The sequence below is a fragment of the Raphanus sativus genome, chromosome 5 (genome assembly GCF_000801105.2).
Source record: "Raphanus sativus cultivar WK10039 chromosome 5, ASM80110v3, whole genome shotgun sequence".
Lineage (NCBI taxonomy): Eukaryota > Viridiplantae > Streptophyta > Magnoliopsida > Brassicales > Brassicaceae > Raphanus > Raphanus sativus.
In genome coordinates, this window is record NC_079515.1 from 39,063,512 (window position 1) to 39,082,418 (window position 18,907).

General features: G+C 37.5%; 2 protein-coding genes and 2 pseudogenes across 2 annotated transcripts; 3 read left to right on the plus strand and 1 right to left on the minus strand.

The window, feature by feature from the left end:
• Positions 1–846: 846 nt before the first annotated feature.
• Positions 847–3,847, plus strand: LOC108857862 (disease resistance-like protein DSC2). Its single transcript, XM_057011112.1, has 4 exons — positions 847–1,521; positions 1,601–2,708; positions 2,806–3,081; positions 3,179–3,847. The coding sequence occupies exons 1-4, from the start codon at positions 986–988 to the stop codon at positions 3,605–3,607; spliced, it is 2,349 nt and encodes a 782-aa protein (XP_056867092.1). The 5' UTR covers positions 847–985; the 3' UTR covers positions 3,608–3,847.
• A 5,279-nt stretch (positions 3,848–9,126) lies between these two features.
• On the plus strand, positions 9,127–13,997 carry LOC108857273 (disease resistance-like protein DSC2; annotated as a pseudogene).
• LOC108858981 (BTB/POZ domain-containing protein At3g05675-like) lies at positions 12,876–13,997 on the plus strand (annotated as a pseudogene).
• A 692-nt stretch (positions 13,998–14,689) lies between these two features.
• Positions 14,690–18,476, minus strand: LOC108863398 (uncharacterized). The gene is made up of 4 exons (XM_018637809.2): positions 18,318–18,476; positions 16,567–18,098; positions 15,432–16,359; positions 14,690–15,118 (listed from the first exon to the last, which is right to left on the minus strand). Exons 2-4 carry the CDS (start codon positions 17,959–17,961, stop codon positions 14,847–14,849), a joined length of 2,595 nt encoding a protein of 864 aa, XP_018493311.1. The 5' UTR covers positions 17,962–18,098; positions 18,318–18,476; the 3' UTR covers positions 14,690–14,846.
• Positions 18,477–18,907: the final 431 nt, after the last annotated feature.

An 18,907-nucleotide genomic window follows, 5' to 3' on the forward strand; every position in this document is an offset into this window, starting at 1 on the left:
TAAAATTGAAGTACCTTTTAATACTGTTTGGAAACATAATAATAGATTAAATGAAATTTATTTGGAAACATGGATATCAGATTAAATATTTCTTTTATTTACATCTTTAACTATTGTATTTATAATATTAAGTATTTTCCCTTTGTATTTATTTCATTTACAGATTTTGCCACTACATTTAAAATCAATTAATTATAATGGTTATTGTTTCTTTGCGATGAAAATAAAAACACAAAATGAAATATATAGAATATATTATATAAAATAATATTTAATATAATATTACTTTATTTAGTTTAGATAAATATTAAATTTTGAAAGTTCAGTTTTCCAGAAAATAAAATATCATAAAATTAATAATAATTCATAGAAAAAGAATGCAAAATTTCAATTTTTAGCATGTTATTTAAATTTAAAATAAATTAACAAAAAACAAACAGATTAATATATGAATAAACAATTACATAAAATTGCATCAAACTATAAATTTTTTAATATAATATTATGTATAAATAAAAAAATATTATCAAACATCTACATTATAAAATAATATATTCTACTCTATATATAAATTAAAAAACATAAAATATACACATGAGAATTTTTTATAAAACTAACATTTTATGAATTTACGTTGAACATAACTTAAATCAAATATCAGTGCGGAGGTACCGATTAGGTTCTATTAAAAAATTAAGAAGAAAGTCATGAGACTTTGGAATTGGTGAAAGAGATTGAAAGGATTTAAAATACATCAAAACTTCGATTCCGTGTTGTGTGATGTTCACATGTATCAATAATTCATTTTATTCGGAATCTTATCATAACGTCCAGCTTTATATTTTAAATATTGGATTAACTTCAAAAGTCAACGAATGTTCGTATGCAACAATTGTATTATTCGTAAAGACTGGTTTCTCTTTACTTGCAAAATAAAAAAAAATCAAGACGTAGCTTTGTATCCTCTCTATTCTTGCTATTAAGGATGATGGCTTCTTCTTCTTCTCCTTCTTCTTCTTCTTCTTCTTCTTCTTCTTCTTCTTCTTCTTCTTCTTCTTCTTCATCATCTCTATCTAGCAGTTGGTCGTATCACGTCTTCCTGAGCTTCCGTGGTGAAGATGTGCGCAAAAGCTTTCTTAGTCACGTTCTGAAAGAGTTCAAAAGCAAGGGAATAATTGTTTTCATTGATAACGAGATCAACCGAGGCGAATCTGTTGGTCCCGTGCTTGTAGGAGTGATCAGACAATCAAGGGTTGCAGTTGTCTTGCTCTCGCGTAACTACGCTTCTTCAAGATGGTGTCTGGATGAGTTAGTGGAAATCATGAAGTGCAGGGAAGAAGATCAACAAACAGTGTTGACAATTTTCTACCAAGTGGATCCATCTGATGTGAGGAAGCAAACCGGAGATTTTGGAAAAGCCTTTGAGAAAACTTGTGTAGGAAAAAAAGAAGAGGTTAAGCAGACATGGAGGCAAGCTTTGTATGATGTCGCCGGCATAGCTGGTTATCACTCTAGCAACTGGTTCGTTAAAATCTTTCTTTTTACTTGCACATGGATATTATGTGTTCATGATTGTTTTAATGAATATTGTTTTTGTTAGTGGGAATGAAGCTGATTTGATCAACAAATTTGCCTCGGATGTCATGGCTGTGTTAGGTTTTACACCTTCAAAAGACTTTGATGATTTTGTTGGCATAGGAGCTCGTGTCACCGAGATAAAATCGAAGTTGATCCTACAATTACAAGAAGTAAAGGTGATTGGGATTTTTGGTCCTCGCGGGATTGGTAAGACGACCACTGCCAGAGTTTTATACAACCAACTCTCTCCTGATTTTCAATTCAACACTTTTTTGGAGAATATCAGAGGAAGTTATGAGAAGCCTTGTGGTAACGACTATCAGTTGAAGTTGAGTTTTCAGAAAGACTTGTTGTCTAAAATATTCAACAAAGGGGACATTGAGGTTCGTCACTTAGGAGGGGCTCAAGAAATGCTGAGTGACAAAAAGGTGTTGATTGTTCTTGATGAAGTTGATAACTGGTGGCAGCTAGAGGAAATGGCAAAGCAGCCTGGATGGGTTGGTCCAGGAAGTATTCTTATCATTACAACCGAAGATAGAAAACTTCTCAAGACCCTAAGACTCGGGAGCGATCATATCTACAAGATTGAATATCCAACTAGCGAAGAGTCTCTGCAGATCTTCTGCCAATATGCTTTCGGTCAAAACTATCCAGATAATGGTTTTGAATGGCTTGCTAAGGAAGTTAGCAGACTTGCTGGTGATCTTCCTCTAGGCCTGAGAGTTATGGGATCTTATCTAAGAGGAATGTCCAAGGAGAAGTGGATAGAAGCACTACCATGGCTCAGGTCTACCCTCGACAGAGAAATTGAATCAACTCTAAGATTTAGCTACGACGCCTTGGGGGATAATGAAAGAACTCTGTTTCTGTATATATCATGTTTCTTTGTTGGTATCAAGCTTGATAGGTTCAAAAGGTATTCTGTAAACGGTAGTTTGGAAGTCAACCATGGGCTTGAAGTCTTAGCTCAAAGATCTCTTATATTTATAGAAGACGGATTCATAAAAATGCATAGATTACTGCGAGAAATGGGTAGAGAAATTGTCAAGAAACAGTATGTGGAGAAGCCTGGAAAGCGACAGTTCTTGACTGACCCCAAGGATATTTCTGATGTACTTGACGAAGATACTGTAAGTGTTTTTTTTTTTCATTATATATTACATATATATATATGCAGTCATCTATTTCCTTTGTTTTTAAAGCTGAGATTTTGTTCTTTCTGAACAGGTTACTGGAAATGTTCTAGGCATACGGTTGAATACGAGCCAGAAAATCCAAATAAATAAAAGCGCTTTCCAAGGGAAGAATAATCTCCGGTTTATATTCGTTTACTCTAGTAACTTATGCATACCCGAAGGGCTCGACTGTCTTCCAGACAAACTCAGATTGCTACACTGGATAGAATGTCCATTGAGAGTTTGGCCTTCCAAGTTCTCTGGAAAGTTTCTTGTTGAAATAATCATGCCATGTAGCCAATTCAAGTTGCTTTGGGAGGGAATCAAAGTAAAAATATTCTGCTTTTTTTTTTTTTTTGTGTATTACTGTATTTCGTGATTAGTCATTTTTCTAAAACTCGTTTTTTTTTTCTTCTTTTGTATAGCCTCTCCCATGCCTCAAGATGTTGGATTTGAGTGTCTCTATAAATTTGAAAAAGATTCCGGATCTCTCAGAAGCAACGAGTCTGGAGGAATTACGTCTCCGTAAGTGCAGAAGTTTGTTAGAGCTCACAAGGTCTATTGGCAATGCCACTAAGCTTTATCGATTGGATATATCATGGTGTCCAAACATCAAAGACTTCCCAAATGTACCTGACAGCATTGTAGAGTTGAATTTGTACAAAACAGGGATAAAGGAGGTTCCTCCATGGATTGAGAGCCTATTTCGTCTGCGTAAACTATTTATGCATGGATACCAGATGCTGAAAACCATATCGCCAAACATTTCTAAGTTGGAAAATCTTGAGCTTCTTTGTCTGGGTAACTATGATTATTATGTAGGAACCTTATTTCACTACGATAGGGACAACTGATATTTATAAAAATAATAAGAACAAAAATCAAAAATACAATACCGAAACAAACGAATGAAGAAAACATTGCAGAGTCGAGATGGTTAATCTCTTTCCTTAAATCTTTAAACGCCCCGTAGTGTGACGGTTGCATAGCGCTCAGATTCCCAGGATACAACTGCAGCATTGTTTCTGTTTACCATCACCGAAAAACAGAATCTATCGACCCTAGTTTTGTGTTGCACTCTCAGACTCAAGAAATAAAAATACTAACATGACTATTCAATATAGGAGAATGTGGTTTTTCTTTTGGTGTTGGATATCTCTTTTTCTACATTGCCATGAGGCTTTATATAGAAAACAATGAGAAGCACAAGTTTCATTTTTTAACATAAAATGAAACCTCCCATGGTGCACTAATGGAGTCTTTATTTCTTGTCATTATTATGTGAATTCATTTCACATTTTGACCAAGAAATTAAAGAGTATAATTATTACTATTTGACTCATTCAAACAAAATAATATACTTTAAATGGATTTCTTTTTTATATTTTATCAATATAAAAGATCACATATATTTGGTTTATAAGATTAAGTTAATGAACATGAAGTCCAACTAACAAATCAAAACCCCAATCCAAATATCTAATGTGTATATTTGTAACTTTATACAAGTTTCTCAAATCACACACATTAGACCTCCATTTCTCATTCACACTAAATCTATTTTTAGCATATGAATACATTGCTAAAAAAAATAGTTCCAACAATCCCCCACATGAATAGAAATGCTTCTAGACACTAGACGACTCGACAGACTTGACATCCTAGACAAGACTCGACAAGACTCACCTAAAGACTTTTGAGAGTACAAGCGAGAAATTCACTGCATGATGAGTTGGTAGCAATTTTTCAGCCTTGAACCAGTCATTGTTAATAGCTATCGGATTTACTCGGCCAGGAGGTGGCCATGATGTCTTGAACCTCCCGGGCTTTGGTGTAAACCTAGACAATAGCCAAAACACAGCTTCATTCTCTCACAGAACTAGGTTCTCTATTGTGTTCATTGTGGCCGTGAACAGTCCTGGTTATCATGAGTGAACTTGGAGAATATAGCCTTTTTATTCTCCTAGAAACGGCCCCATTTCACACTCACAAGGTGATTTGCCATTAGTTTTGTTTAGAGGAATATCATGTACTACTCCATTCATATCTCAAAACAATTGGCACAAATCATTAAAAGCAAATGCTTATCCTTTATTCCTTACATGTAGCACTGTTTAATCATCCTAGGAACTGGGTATAGACCGAAGTCTTACAGTGCTTTGGGCAGATTTAGTTTGACTTAGTTGTCTCCTTGAACCTATTTCTTGGGATCTCCAATCTGATAAGTAGAGTTACCGCCAAACTTCATCTTAGTTCATAGGCTAAACCCATTCCTCTTGATGATATTACAATTTGATCTCATGACACACCTTTAATAACAGGATCCTAGGTTGTCATCACATTGAACATAATCAATTGAGATTAGTCGAGATCAATTGTCTAATGATTTTTGTCATCTTTTTTTTTTCCTCAAGATACAATTAACCATTATACACAAAACTCAGTGTATGACACTAGTTTTTTTTTTTTTTAAACCATAGTTTGATAACTATCACTAAGTTCATTTGGCCTCTTGCCAATGACTTTATTTGGTAAGCAAAGCTTCCCCCACATTTCTTGAGATAGCTCAAAAAATGCATATTTACATTTAACATCTCTTAAGAGTTTAGAAATTTAATCTACTACTCCTTTAGATTTAAATGAATAATAAAAACAATTTCGAAAATTATTACAATTTTCTTTAAAATGTATTTCATTCTCAGGAGATCACATTTTAGATAAAACTATTTTCATAGTTCTCTCAAGTTGATGTATAAATCCAACTTTGTATATGTTTTTTTTTTTCAAAACATATTTTTGCCTTTTGGCAAATATACATATCATTTCATGATATTTTTGTACCATCAAAACCACAATTTTCTATGATTATTTTTAACCATATTGAATTTTGAAACTACAATACATATGTCAATTTCAGTCATATTGGTATGAAAAATTTTCATTGGTTTTGTATGGTCAACCTTTTTAGAAAATGCATTTAAGCATTGACGAAATACAAATGTTTTGATCAATATCAACAAACATTTTATTTCTTATGGCAAATGATTTATATGTGGCAGACCTCTCCCAAATTTAGTTTGGGGCGTCGACTCACAAAAATCAATTTCCATTCATACAACTTGATCTCAAAAGATCAAAATGTTGTTTATAAATATGTTTTCACCATATTTTTTAAACTTGACTCCTTTTTGTTTTCTCATGTTTTCTCATGGTCATCCATATGCTTAATAATTAAATTAAGTTACACCATAAAGAAAAAATCTGTCACAATGAAACAAAAAATGTTAGGCATTCTTGATAATTAAATCAAAAATAAATTGTCTTTAACCAAGTAAGCATTAACACATTTTGACCAATTAAATTATTTGATCAAGAAAACACACGTAAGACCACATTAAGAAATGTTTTTGATAATTTCATGACAAAAAACAATGCTGAAACCAATAAAATATACAGATGCAACTTCCCTTTTCGGTTTTGATTAGAACAAGTGACAATCTCCTTTTCCTGAAAAAATCAGAAAATATATTCTAGTAAAATCATAATCGAGAATAAGCTGATGGAGGAGAGTGATTTTCATCATAGGAATTATCTAATTCCCAGCAATAGAGCCAAATCGATCATGGCACCTATTCCGAATATTGATTAACCTGTTCTTTAAAACCTGTTTTCATAACAAAAACACTTCAAAAAATAATCAGTTTTTGTTAGTATAAAAAATACAAACTTTACACAATAGCAGAATTGGTTGGAGAAAGCACAACTCCAGATTTTGTTTCGAGACTGTTGATTAGCCTGTTCTTAAAAACCAGAACTTTTAACAAATATCAGTATTGTTAGTGCAAAGCATAAACAATATTTAAAGATTTAAGAGTGTAGGAACCTTATTTCACTACGATAGGGACAACTGATATTTATAAAAATAATAAGAACAAAAATCAAAAATACAATACCGAAACAAACGAATGAAGAAAACATTGCAGAGTCGAGATGGTTAATCTCTTTCCTTAAATCTTTAAACGCCCCGTAGTGTGACGGTTGCATAGCGCTCAGATTCCCAGGATACAACTGCAGCATTGTTTCTGTTTACCATCACCGAAAAACAGAATCTATCGACCCTAGTTTTGTGTTGCACTCTCAGACTCAAGAAATAAAAATACTAACATGACTATTCAATATAGGAGAATGTGGTTTTTCTTTTGGTGTTGGATATCTCTTTTTCTACATTGCCATGAGGCTTTATATAGAAAACAATGAGAAGCACAAGTTTCATTTTTTAACATAAAATGAAACCTCCCATGGTGCACTAATGGAGTCTTTATTTCTTGTCATTATTATGTGAATTCATTTCACATTTTGACCAAGAAATTAAAGAGTATAATTATTACTATTTGACTCATTCAAACAAAATAATATACTTTAAATGGATTTCTTTTTTATATTTTATCAATATAAAAGATCACATATATTTGGTTTATAAGATTAAGTTAATGAACATGAAGTCCAACTAACAAATCAAAACCCCAATCCAAATATCTAATGTGTATATTTGTAACTTTATACAAGTTTCTCAAATCACACACATTAGACCTCCATTTCCCATTCACACTAAATCTATTTTTAGCATATGAATACATTGCTAAAAAAAATAGTTCCAACATATTATCCTTCTGGTCTTCTTTATGAAGATAAATATGAAGATGATGAAGAAATATATACGTACGATGATGTATTTGAAGCAATAATCGAGTTGGGGCCTGACGACTTTAAGCGCACTTGGAGATTACGATCAGACTTAGACGTTCACTATATTTTGCCGATATGTCTGCCCGAGAAGGCTTTTACGTCTCCGCAGTTGTGGTATCACGACTATTCCAGATTGCATCAGACGTCTTTCCGGACTTATTAAGCTTGACGTGAAAGAATGCAGAGAGCTCGTAGAACTTCCACGGCTTCCAGATTCCCTTGTATCTTTGGATGCACAAGGTTGTGAATTTTTGAAGAGAATAAAGTCCTCCTCCTCTTTTCGAAATCCAAATCTTTGCCTAAACTTTTCTAAGTGCTTCAACCTGGAACGAAAAGAGAGAAAGCTCATCCAGACATCAGCTTGCAAATATGCGGTCTTACCGGGTGAAGAAGTGCCTTCACATTTCACTCACCAATCCTGTTCAGGTTTCTTAACGATTAATTCGACTCCAAGATCTCTTCCTTCATCCTTAAGATTCAAAGCTTGTATCTTGTTGTCAAAGGTATATGATCATCTCGGGGATACCAGTGACGATGATGATGAAAAAGAGGGTGAGAATTCATTGATTTGCATGTCTTATTCCGTCAGTTGTAAACTGAATGGCCTCACAATCGGAGGTGGATCAAACCAACTCCATATGCCAGCTCTATGTGGATATAGAAAGCATCTTTTTATATTTGAAAATTCTTTCTCTGATTGTCTGGATGCCGAAGAAACCACTTTCAGCGAGCTTACTTTTGAGTTTAGAGTCGATGACGAAACCTGCAAGGTCAAAGGCTGCGGAGTACGACTTTTAGAGGCAAACAATGAAAGTGCAGGTGGTGAGGATGAAGAAAATGATGAGACTGTGGAGATAAGAGTTAAAGTCACTGAGGTGACTTCGAAAGTTGTGGAGGCGATTGGTTATGGAACTGTGATATTACCAACAGTCAAACGGCTTCAGATGGTGAAACTATGGCTTTCTTTTGTAAGAGAAACAAAGCCTCTTGTTGACTCAGTTGTAACCAATCAAGGAGAAGATAAGGAGGAAGGGGTGAGATGTAAAATAGATGGAGAGATATGGCAAGCTTTAGAGTCTTCCTTTGTGTCTATAATTCTGGCGTTTCCATCTTCAGACCAAGCTGAGATATTGACTGAGTGGTTAAGCAAGAACGGTGTGTATCCGGATTTGACAGAGGCTTTTGAGCTTTGGTGTTACAGATCAAAAGTTGCCAAGAGAAGATTGGGTTTGCTTGGGGGAGAGGAAGATGGACAGGGCATGTCTTAAAACTCTTTTGTTGAGATAAGTAACATTCTGTGTTTTTTGTTGTTGTTGTTGTTGTTGTTGTTGTGTTTTCTCTCTGCCAAATCCATCATTGGCAGGTTACACAAATATGTAAATACTGTTGACAGATGTGTTAATGCTTTTCAATTGTGCAGAGATATTTCCTCATTAGAGAGGAACATGCTTTAAATTTGTACAACGTCCATCTCTCTCTATATTTTATCACTCCTGTTTCCGCTGCAACTAGTATACCAACTACAATATATTCTTTTTTTAGCTCCCACTATGCACTGAATACAAATAATTTTATATTTATAAAAAAGACTGCCTCATCTCCACTTTTCAAGAAGTCAAGACCTACCTCTCTCTCTATTTGCGCGTCTTTTACATTTCTTTGTGATCTGAAAGCTTAGTGATCTTCTTCTTCCTGCTGTTAACGACGATGATGGCTTCTTCTTCTTCATCTTCATCATCTCTGGCTCTCGTTTGGTTGTATCACGTCTTCCTGAGCTTCCGTGGTGAAGACGTGCGCAAAGGCTTTCTTAGTCACGTTTTGGAAAAGTTCAAAAGCAAGGGAATCATTGTTTTCATTGATAACGAGATCAAGCGAGGCGAATCTGTCGGTCCAGAGCTTGTTAAAGCGATCAGACAATCAAGGGTTGCCGTTGTATTGCTCTCCCGTAACTACGCTTCTTCAAGCTGGTGTTTGGATGAACTAGTGGAAATCATGAAGTGTAGGGAAGAGGTTGGCCAAACAGTGATGACCATTTTCTATCAAGTGGATCCAACTGATGTTAGGAAGCAGACGGGAGATTTCGGAAAAGCCTTTGATGAAACCTGTGTGGGAAAAACAGAAAAGGTGAAGCATTCATGGAGGCAAGCTTTGAAAGATGTCGCTGGTATTGCTGGTTACCACTCTAGCAACTGGTTCGTTCACTTTTTTTTTTTTACTCTACTTGAATATTATGTTGTAGTACATGATAATAGACTGTTTTAATGAATATCCTCTGTTGTTGTTTTTGTTAGGGGCAGTGAAGCTGATTTGATCAACAAAGTCACCTCAGATGTCATGGCTGTGTTGAGTTTTACACCATCAAAAGACTTTGATGACTTTGTTGGCTTAGGAGCTCGTATCACCGAGATAAAATCCAAGTTGATCCTACAATTACAAGAAGTTAATGTGATTGGGATTTTGGGTCCTCCCGGGATTGGTAAAACGACCATTGCCAGAGTATTATACAACCAACTCTCTCCTGATTTTCCATTCAGCACGTTTTTGGAGGATATCAGAGGAAGTTATGAGAAACCATGTGGTAACGACTATAGGTTGAAGTTGCGGTTTCAGAAAAACTTGTTATGTCAAATATTCAACAAAGGGGACATTGAGGTTCTTCACTTAGGAAGGGCTCAAGAAATGCTGAGTGACAAAAAGGTGTTGGTTGTTTTCGATGAAGTTGATAGCTGGTGGCAACTAGAAGAAATGGCAAAGCGGCGTGGATGGGTTGGTCCCGGAAGTATTATTATCATTACCACCGAAAATAGAAAACTTCTCAAGGCACTTAAACTCGGGAGCGATCATATTTACCGGATGACATATCCAACAAGGGATGAGTCTCTGCAGATCTTATGCCAATATGCTTTCGGTCAAAAGTATCCAGTTCATGGTTTTGAAAGTCTAGCTTGGGAAGTTACTTGGCTTGCTGGTGATCTTCCTCTAGGCCTGAGAGTTATGGGATCTTACCTACGAGGAATGTCAAGGGACGAGTGGATACAGGCAATACCATGGCTCAGGTCTACCCTTGACAGAGAAATTGAATCAACTCTAAGATTTAGCTACGACGCCTTGGGAGACAATGAAAGAAGTCTTTTTCTGCATTTAGCATGTTTGTTTGATGTTGTTCGCGTTGATAGCTTCCAAGGGTATTTTGGAAGTCAACCATGGGCTTGAAGTTTTAGCTCAAAAATCTCTTATATCTATAGAAAACGGAACAGTACGAATGCATAGATTACTGCAACAAATGGGTAGAGAAATTGTCAAGAAACAAGCTATGGATAATCCTGGAAAACCACATTTCTTGACTGACACCAAGGATATTAATGATGCTCTTGATGAAGATACTGTAAGTTTTTTTTCATTATATTTTACATCTGCAGTCTTCTATTTCCCTTTGTTTTGAAAGCTGAGATTTTTTTCTGTCTTTCTGAATAATTTATTTTAGGTTACTGGAAATGTTCTAGGCATACGGTTGAATACGAGGGAGAAAATCCAAATAAGTAAAAACGCATTCCAAGGGATGAATAATCTCCAGTTTCTATACTTTGAGTCTTATACCACCATATGCACACCCGAGGGCCTCGGCTGTCTTCCCGACAAACTCGTATTGCTACATTGGGAAGGGTGTCCATTGACAGTTTGGCCTTCCAAGTTCTCTGGCACGTTTCTTGTCGAACTAGTCATGCAACATAGCAAATTCGAGATGCTTTGGGAGGGAACTAAAGTAAAAATACTCAGTTTCTTTTCTTTTCTTTTTGTATTGTATTGGGCAATTAGTCATATCTCTAAAAATAATATTATTTTTGTATAGCCTCTTCAATGCCTCAAGATTTTGGATTTGAGTAACTCCATGAATCTGAAAAAGCTTCCAGATCTCTCAGAAGCAACGAGTCTCGAGGAGTTATATCTCATGGAGTGCAGAAGTTTGTTTGAGCTCACAGGCTCTATTGTAAGCTTTATCGATTGGATATTAGAGGGTGTACGAAAATCAAAGACTTCCCAAATGTTTCAGACAGCGTTGTAGAGTTGCAGTTGTGCTATACAGGGATAAAGGAGGTTCCTCCCTGGATTGAGAACCTTTTTCGTCTGCGTCTACTATCTATGTATGGATGCAAGAAGCTGAAAACTATATCCCCAAACATTTCTAAGCTGGAGAATCTTGAGTTTCTTGCTCTGCTTAACGATGCTTCATGTCTTCATGATAATGATGCAGAAGAAGATGATGAAGTAATAAATGCGTATGGTGATTCATTTGAAGCAATGATTGAGTACTGGGGGCCTGAATTTAAGCGCAGTTGGAGATTACGATCAGACTTGGACGTTCACGACATTTCGCCGATATGTCTACCCGAGAAGGCTCTTACATCTCCTATATCATTACGTCTCCGCAGCAGAAGTGGTATCAAGACAATTCCAGATTGTATCAGACGTCTCTCGGGACTGATTGAGCTTGAGGTCCAAGAATGCAGCGAGCTAGTAGAACTTCCACCGCTTCCAAATTCCATTCTATCTATAGAAGCACAAGGCTGTAAGTCGTTGAAGAGAATAGACTCCTCCTCCTCTTTCCAAAATCCAAACATTTGCCTAAACTTTGCTAAGTGCTACAACCTGGAACAAAAAGCGAGAAAGCTCCTCATTCAGACATCAGCTTGCGAATATGCGGTCTTACCCAGTGAAGAAGTGCCTACACACTTCACTCACCGAGCCAGTTCAGATTACTTGACGATCAATTTGACTCCAAGAACTCTTCCTTCATCCTTCAGATTCAAAGCTTGTATCTTGCCGTCAAAGCTATATATTCATGACGAAGAGAGTGACAGTTCATGGACAGGCATGTCTCTTTACTTCAGGGCTAAACTGAATCGCTTCACAGTCGGAGGTGAGATCCATATGCCAGATCTATATGGATATGGAGAGCATCTGACTATATTTGAAAAATCTTTCTTTCTAAACAAGGATTTCCCTGAAGCCGAAAAAACCACTTTCAGCTTGGAAGGTCAAAAACTGCGGTGTACGAATTTTAGAGGCAAACAATGAAAGTGCAGGTGGTGAGGATGAAGAAAAGGATGATGATGCGGATGAGGATCATAACTTGTGTCGAAGTCATCTGTCAGGAATCAGACTATGTTCATCAGATCAATCTCTTAAGATTTCTGTACGTTGTCTATGATGATGATTTTCCTGAGGTCATGTTGATGATCATCACTTGTGTCGGAGTCATCTGTCAAGAATAGGACTATGATCATCACATCAATCTCTTAAGACTTCTCTGCGTTGTTGGCTCTGGTGATGATGATGTCCCTGAGGTCATGTTGAGGATCATCACTTGTGTCTAACATGAAAAGCACGTTGGGGGCTCTCAGTGTTTCTAAGGAGCTTGATTGTCCTCTGATTGTTACTGCTTGTGTGAACTACTTGGAAGCTGTTACTTGGGAGGAAGGTTCTTGCAGCTGGTTTGCAAGCTGTTGATCAGTCTACTATCTTTTCATCTGCTTTTAGGTTTGCCACCTCGTCGCCTCCTTTTCCTTTGTGTGATATAAAAGCTCTGCTCAAGAACAGATTGAGTATATGATAACCGAAGATGATGATGCGCCACTGTTGATTGCTGATGAAGTAATCAAGCTTGAAGTAAAGGAGTGTGTGAAGAGCCTGTTTGCTAAATTCTTCTTGTGTCTAGAACCAATGGATTCTTAGGAAGTCACTAGTAAAAACGGGTTGTCTTTAAGGATGGTTGTGTCGGATTTGTCATGGGCGTTTCAGATACTTGCAAAGATGGAAATGGTGAGAGATTTTCTTGTAACATGGGTTGAGACATCTGAGAAGTTAGTTGAAGCGATGGAAACGGCTGCTGAGAAGGTGGAGATAAAGAGTTAAAGTCACTGAGGTGACTTCGAAAGTAGTAGAGGCGATTGGTAACGGAACTGTGATATTACCAACATTGAAACGGTTTCAGATGGTTAAACTATGGCTTCCCTTTGTAAGAGAAACAAAGCCTCTTGTTGACTCGGCTGTAACCGACCAAGAGGAAGATAAGGAGGAAGGGGGCGAGATGTAAAATAGATGGAGAGATATGGCAAAGCTTTAGAGTCTTCCTTTGTGTCTATAATTCTGGCGTTGCCATCTTCAGACCAAGCTGAGATATTGACTGACTGGTTAAGCAAGAACGGGGTGTATCCGGATTTGACAGAGGCTTTTGAGGTTTGGTGTTACAGATCAAAGGTAGCCAAGAGAAGATTGGGTTTGCTAGGGGGAGAGGATGATGGGAAGGACATGATGTCTTAAATCTCTTTTGTTGAGGTCTGAATCTAGAAAAGTGTAACATTCTGTTTCTCTGTTTTGTTGTTGTGTAGGCCTCTTTTGACTCTTTTTTGTGTATTCTCTGCCAAATCTGTAAATACTATTGACAGATGTGTTAAAGTTCTTATCAATTGTGCAGAGATATTGCCTCATTATAATTAATTCCTTATTCATGTGCTGAGATAACTATCTAATTCACGGGAAAGATCCAAGCTTTTTCACTATCACATCAGTCTCTCAAGACTTCTCTGTGTTTTCTCTGATGATGTCCCTGAGGATCGCTTGTGTCATAACATGAAAAGCTCCTTGGGGGGAATGGGGATTCTCTGTGTTGCTAAAGAGCTTGATTGTCCTCTGGTTGTGACTGCTCGTCTGAACTACTTGGAAGCTGTTCCATGGGAGGAATAGATGTTGCAGGCTATACCGATGGTTGGATCAGAAGCAGAGCAGATTCTTATCCGTCTTCAACCTCAGAAGATAATACTGTATGTGGGTTTTTGTCCACTGATTGGCCAAGCAAACACAATGAGAATGGTTAATGACGTAGGAGACTAAGACTAGGGGACTGTAATGGTAGGTGCGCCCCTCTGCCACAATTAATTGACAAATAGTGACGTAGGCTCTTCCACTTGGGAAGACCTTAGGCTAAGCACCCGTCCTAAGTGCATTGGAAGTCGCTCGGCTAGGCTACACAAGTCTCTTATTTATACCAACATGAGACTCTTGTGTAATGCAAGACCTTTGCTCAGTGTTGGCCAGACGGAGTCTTTACGGGCACAGATCAAATTTTTACAGAGATAACAACAATGCTACGAAGGTTCGTTTCGAATATCCAACTTGACATAATAAGCTAATTGTGAAATGAAAATAAAAAATTTAAATTCTCTTTGCGTGAAAATGAATCTTTACCCACTTTAACATATACAATGGCTAAAAATAAAGTTTCGGAATCTGAACAAAGACAAAAGTCAATTTCTAACAAATCTAAACAAATTGAAGCAAAGTGGTGATTTAATGGAGCCCTAATCTCAACCAATGGGGTTGTCTTGTGTCCAGAATCATCTTAACTACATCTTCTACAAATGAATCAAAACATGAATAGCAACACCCTTTCATCAGGCTGCTGCTGCTGTTGCTGCTACTGCTGCAAGGTCTCATATCATCGTGAAGACACGTCACTGGCGGGGGAACAAGATGGACTTCACTGCTCCTGTGTTCCAGTCCACAAGCTGCCAATATCGTGTGTAATGAGCACGTGGAAATCTCGTCAAACGTGGCTTGACCTGAACAAGATAATGGAAGTTGAATCTAAACGACAATCCAAAGGATGGAGAGTTATGTAAAGAATTAACAAATCTAGACTCTAGAGTGTTAACGAGTTGTAGATGTGTGCCTAGAGCTATAATCTGACATTTCCAATGAGTTCAGGAAAACTAACTAGGATGTCATGCCGGGTTAAAACAAGATCCGGATTTAAGTTGAATACCCAGTTAATGGTCTAAATATTATAAACTTGTCTACACTGGAACGCAAAGAATAACAGAATACTAGCCAGGTTAAACCAAGAACTTGAAGAGGGAAATGGATTATGTGTACCTAAGTTAATTTGACGGGACAAGTTCTTGAGATGCGCATTAACTCTGTGTTGCAGTTGTTCTCCGGTGGAAGGCATTGTGTTTGGCATGTAGCTGCGTAAATGTTGTTGATTACTAATCAAGGGTTCACCCTGAGCCAGTCCATGATGCAATCCTAGATCGCTAGATCGATTACCAAGAAATGTAGCATTAGGGAAAAGTCCTACTGCTTCTTCGCTTCCCAAATGATTCAACCTTGAAGACAAAATCTCAGGTTCATGGGAAGATATCAATGGATTGTTATTCGGTTGTCTTTCCTCAGAGATTGTGTACAATGACATCCCTGTTTGTAGTGAATGTTGAGGCGCTTCTCTTTCTCTGCCATGACCAATTTGTGTAGACACGAAACCATCACTCGAGTTAGCAATCATTGATGTTCCACCAGCTCTACTTCCCATATTAATAAGCCTATCACCGTTGATAATATTTTGTATGTGTCTATGAAGCGTCCTTCTTCTTGATAACGTCGTTGCCCCTAAACCGGAAGGAGAAGAGCCTTGAACATCACCATTAGGAAGCCTTGAAGAAAAAAGGTACTCTCCGTTGGAAAATGGTGTACGTGGGGAGACTAGCAAAGACGGATCTTGATATGGCCCTGAAACTACAAGAGGTGATGGTCTACTCAAAAAGCCACTGACCCTTTGTTGCTCGGATGTAGTATGCGTTTGGGAACTAGCTGATCCAAGTGCAACAGGTCTACAAACTTCACAGTACCAGTTTCCTTCAGGAACTTCCCTCCCGAGCCCAACACAATACGTATGTGCAGATGAATCGCAAAGATCACAAAGCAACATAAGCCCATCATCTTCACCTTGGTGACATTCGGAACATATTATATTTTCATAGGGATCGAGATAACTCCTCAACTCTTCCTCAGTCGGTTGATAGACCTGCACACAAGAACAAAAAAAACATATAAATAAGCAAATTTAATGAGCAGAAACTGCAATAGAACCACATATGAGCAAAAATTGCAACTTATGCCCAAAAGTTAACAAAAGTTGATAAGGTCTTGTCCATCATTCATTACGATACCAGGACATATCAGCTAAAGAGACTCTATAGGCAGCAACGAAAAGAGTGAAAAAAGAACAAACCTGATCTCGTTCAGGTACAGGTATCAGAACTTCTCTCAAATCAACTCCAGGTGTAGATCTTGCAGGTTTACTGATTGTTCTGAAGCGCTGCTTGCATAGAGGACATCGAGATTCTACTTTCGACCACTCCATTATGCAGGTGAAACAGAAGTAATGACTACAGCAGTCCAGTGTTCCCTTCAATCTTCGCATATCTTCCTCGGACAGACAAATCCCACAAATGTTTTTCATCACATCCCTTTTCACCCGCTCTACCTTCTTCTCACCTTTCTTCACAGGTGACTTACTAAGCTGAGGTAAATCTTTAACGACCGTAGTTTTGCTTATAGATGACACATGCTTCACCCTACTTCTCAACAGACTACTGGCTTCCCTTACCTGCTCTCTTTCCTCCTCCGAGATTGTGTACTCAAAATCGGATTCTCCAGAGGAGGCAATGTCTGAATCCGATGGCACAGTACACCGACGCCTTGGCCTTGGCCTTGGCCTTGATGATCTCGTCTTCACCTTCTTTCTTGCAGGTAAGCAGTCATCATCATCTTCATCAACTCCTTCCTTTGTTTTCTTCCCACGTCTCTTTCTTCCATTTGCAACGGAGCCTTTCTTTCTTCTAGTACGCCCTCCTTTAGATCTCTGCTTTCGCATGTTTCTCTTACAAACCTTTTCTTCTTCTTCTTCCTCCTCTTCCTCGTCTAATGAGACATCTTCTTCATCTGCGGTAAATTCTTCATCGCCGTCCTCATCCTCATCATAGTCTCCATCATCTTCCTTTTCTGTCTCGTGTGACACATTGTCCTGCTCATCCAATGTCGTCTCCCCGCCTTCACCATTATGACCAGAATCTAAATCCACCTTTTCACAGCTGGCATTTTCCACATCCCTCTCTTCTTCTTCTTCCTCCTCGACAACCTCATCTGGATAGTCTCCATCTTCATCCTCTACCTCATAAAAAACTCTCCTTCGCTTACCTAAACCAATTCCATCCAAAGACCCTCCTATCTCCTCTTCTTCGTCATCTAGATCCACATCTTGGTTGTCAGATGCAACAACGTGGTCCATCTTTCTTGACTTGCATCCTGTAATCTTCCGGTTACCACGCGGACCAGTCTTCACTTTTGGCCACTCAACATTCCTCAGCATAACATCTTCCTCTTCTTCCACCTCATTAAAATCATCATCATCCTGCACAGCTTCGGAGTCATCAAAACCATCAAAAGAATCTTCATACCCCTTGAGATCACAACCATCATCAAACTCGTTGAGATCAACAGCTTCTTCATACTCTTCCTCCTCTTCTTCATCCTCGTCTGATATAACATAATCCTCATCTGAATCATCTGAACCCTTGTCCTTAGATCTAACCCTTATACCTGAATTTCTTGCTCTCTTTCCCATAATCTCCAAAAGCCACCAAACCAACTAATCTAAAATCTCAAATTCACCAAAAAAACAATGGTTCCATTCAGCTCGTCTTGCCCTAGAATTTATAACCAATCTCAATACCAATTCTCCATCTCAGAAACACATCAGATCTGCAATCAAACCCAAAACACACACAATTAAAGCTACCGATTTGATTCCGACCTTAGAAAATGCTATTTTAATAATTACGAATCAATCCCAAAATCAGAAACTGAAAAGAAAATTAAATAAAGCAATTAATTTACCATTCCAGGTTACAAAAATTGCAATCCTCACCAAAATAAAAATCAAATAATTTACATATCATCATGGTACATGAGAAAACGAACCTCTCCGATGATTAAGACGTTGGATTCACCACTAATTTAGTGGATCGTGATCCTTTTCCCCGCCTTGTTTCCCTCTCTCTCTCTCTCTTTACAATTTTTTTTTTTTTGTTTTGTTGGTTGCGGAAGTGAGCAAAATGTAATTCGATTTGTTTAAGAGGCTACGACGACGCGGTTGCGAAGGTGAGGAGCTATCGTATGAAATGACGGAAGTACCCTCGACCGCTTCTGGTGGCAGTTGGGCTTTTTTGACTTTTTGATTTTTTATTAATGATTGTGTGAGCAAGCACGTGAGGCAGCTATAGCCTGTGCTTGATCGTACTGGAATGTTTCTTATCGGACGGTTACTGTTTGTCCCTACGTTTTCTAATCTTGGAATCGATGGTAAAATGAGCTAATTACAAAGTTACTATTTATAGCAGATGTTGATTTCAGTTTCACGTGAAAATATTTACAGAAAATTGAAAATCACATTATTCACGAGTTACATGTGTACCAAAGCCAAAAGCATATAGCTCGATAACAAAGAGCTAATAATATACATAATTTTTTTTTTCAAAGTTATCAGTGTTTATTTTATTTTTTTTAATGCT

Bases quoted from the DNA above. Each gene is read 5' to 3' on its own strand.
- LOC108857862 (XM_057011112.1), top strand. From the start codon at position 986: ATGATGGCTTCTTCTTCTTCTCCTTCTTCTTCTTCTTCTTCTTCTTCT. The intron at 2,709-2,805 runs GTAAGTGTTTTT...CTTTCTGAACAG, and splicing joins ATGTACTTGACGAAGATACT to GTTACTGGAAATGTTCTAGG. The intron at 3,082-3,178 runs GTAAAAATATTC...TCTTTTGTATAG, and splicing joins TGCTTTGGGAGGGAATCAAA to CCTCTCCCATGCCTCAAGAT.
- LOC108863398 (XM_018637809.2), bottom strand. From the start codon at position 17,961: ATGGGAAAGAGAGCAAGAAATTCAGGTATAAGGGTTAGATCTAAGGAC. The intron at 16,360-16,566 runs GTTTGTTCTTTT...TCTTGTGTGCAG, and splicing joins CTGTACCTGAACGAGATCAG to GTCTATCAACCGACTGAGGA. The intron at 15,119-15,431 runs GTACACATAATC...TATCTTGTTCAG, and splicing joins GTCCCGTCAAATTAACTTAG to GTCAAGCCACGTTTGACGAG.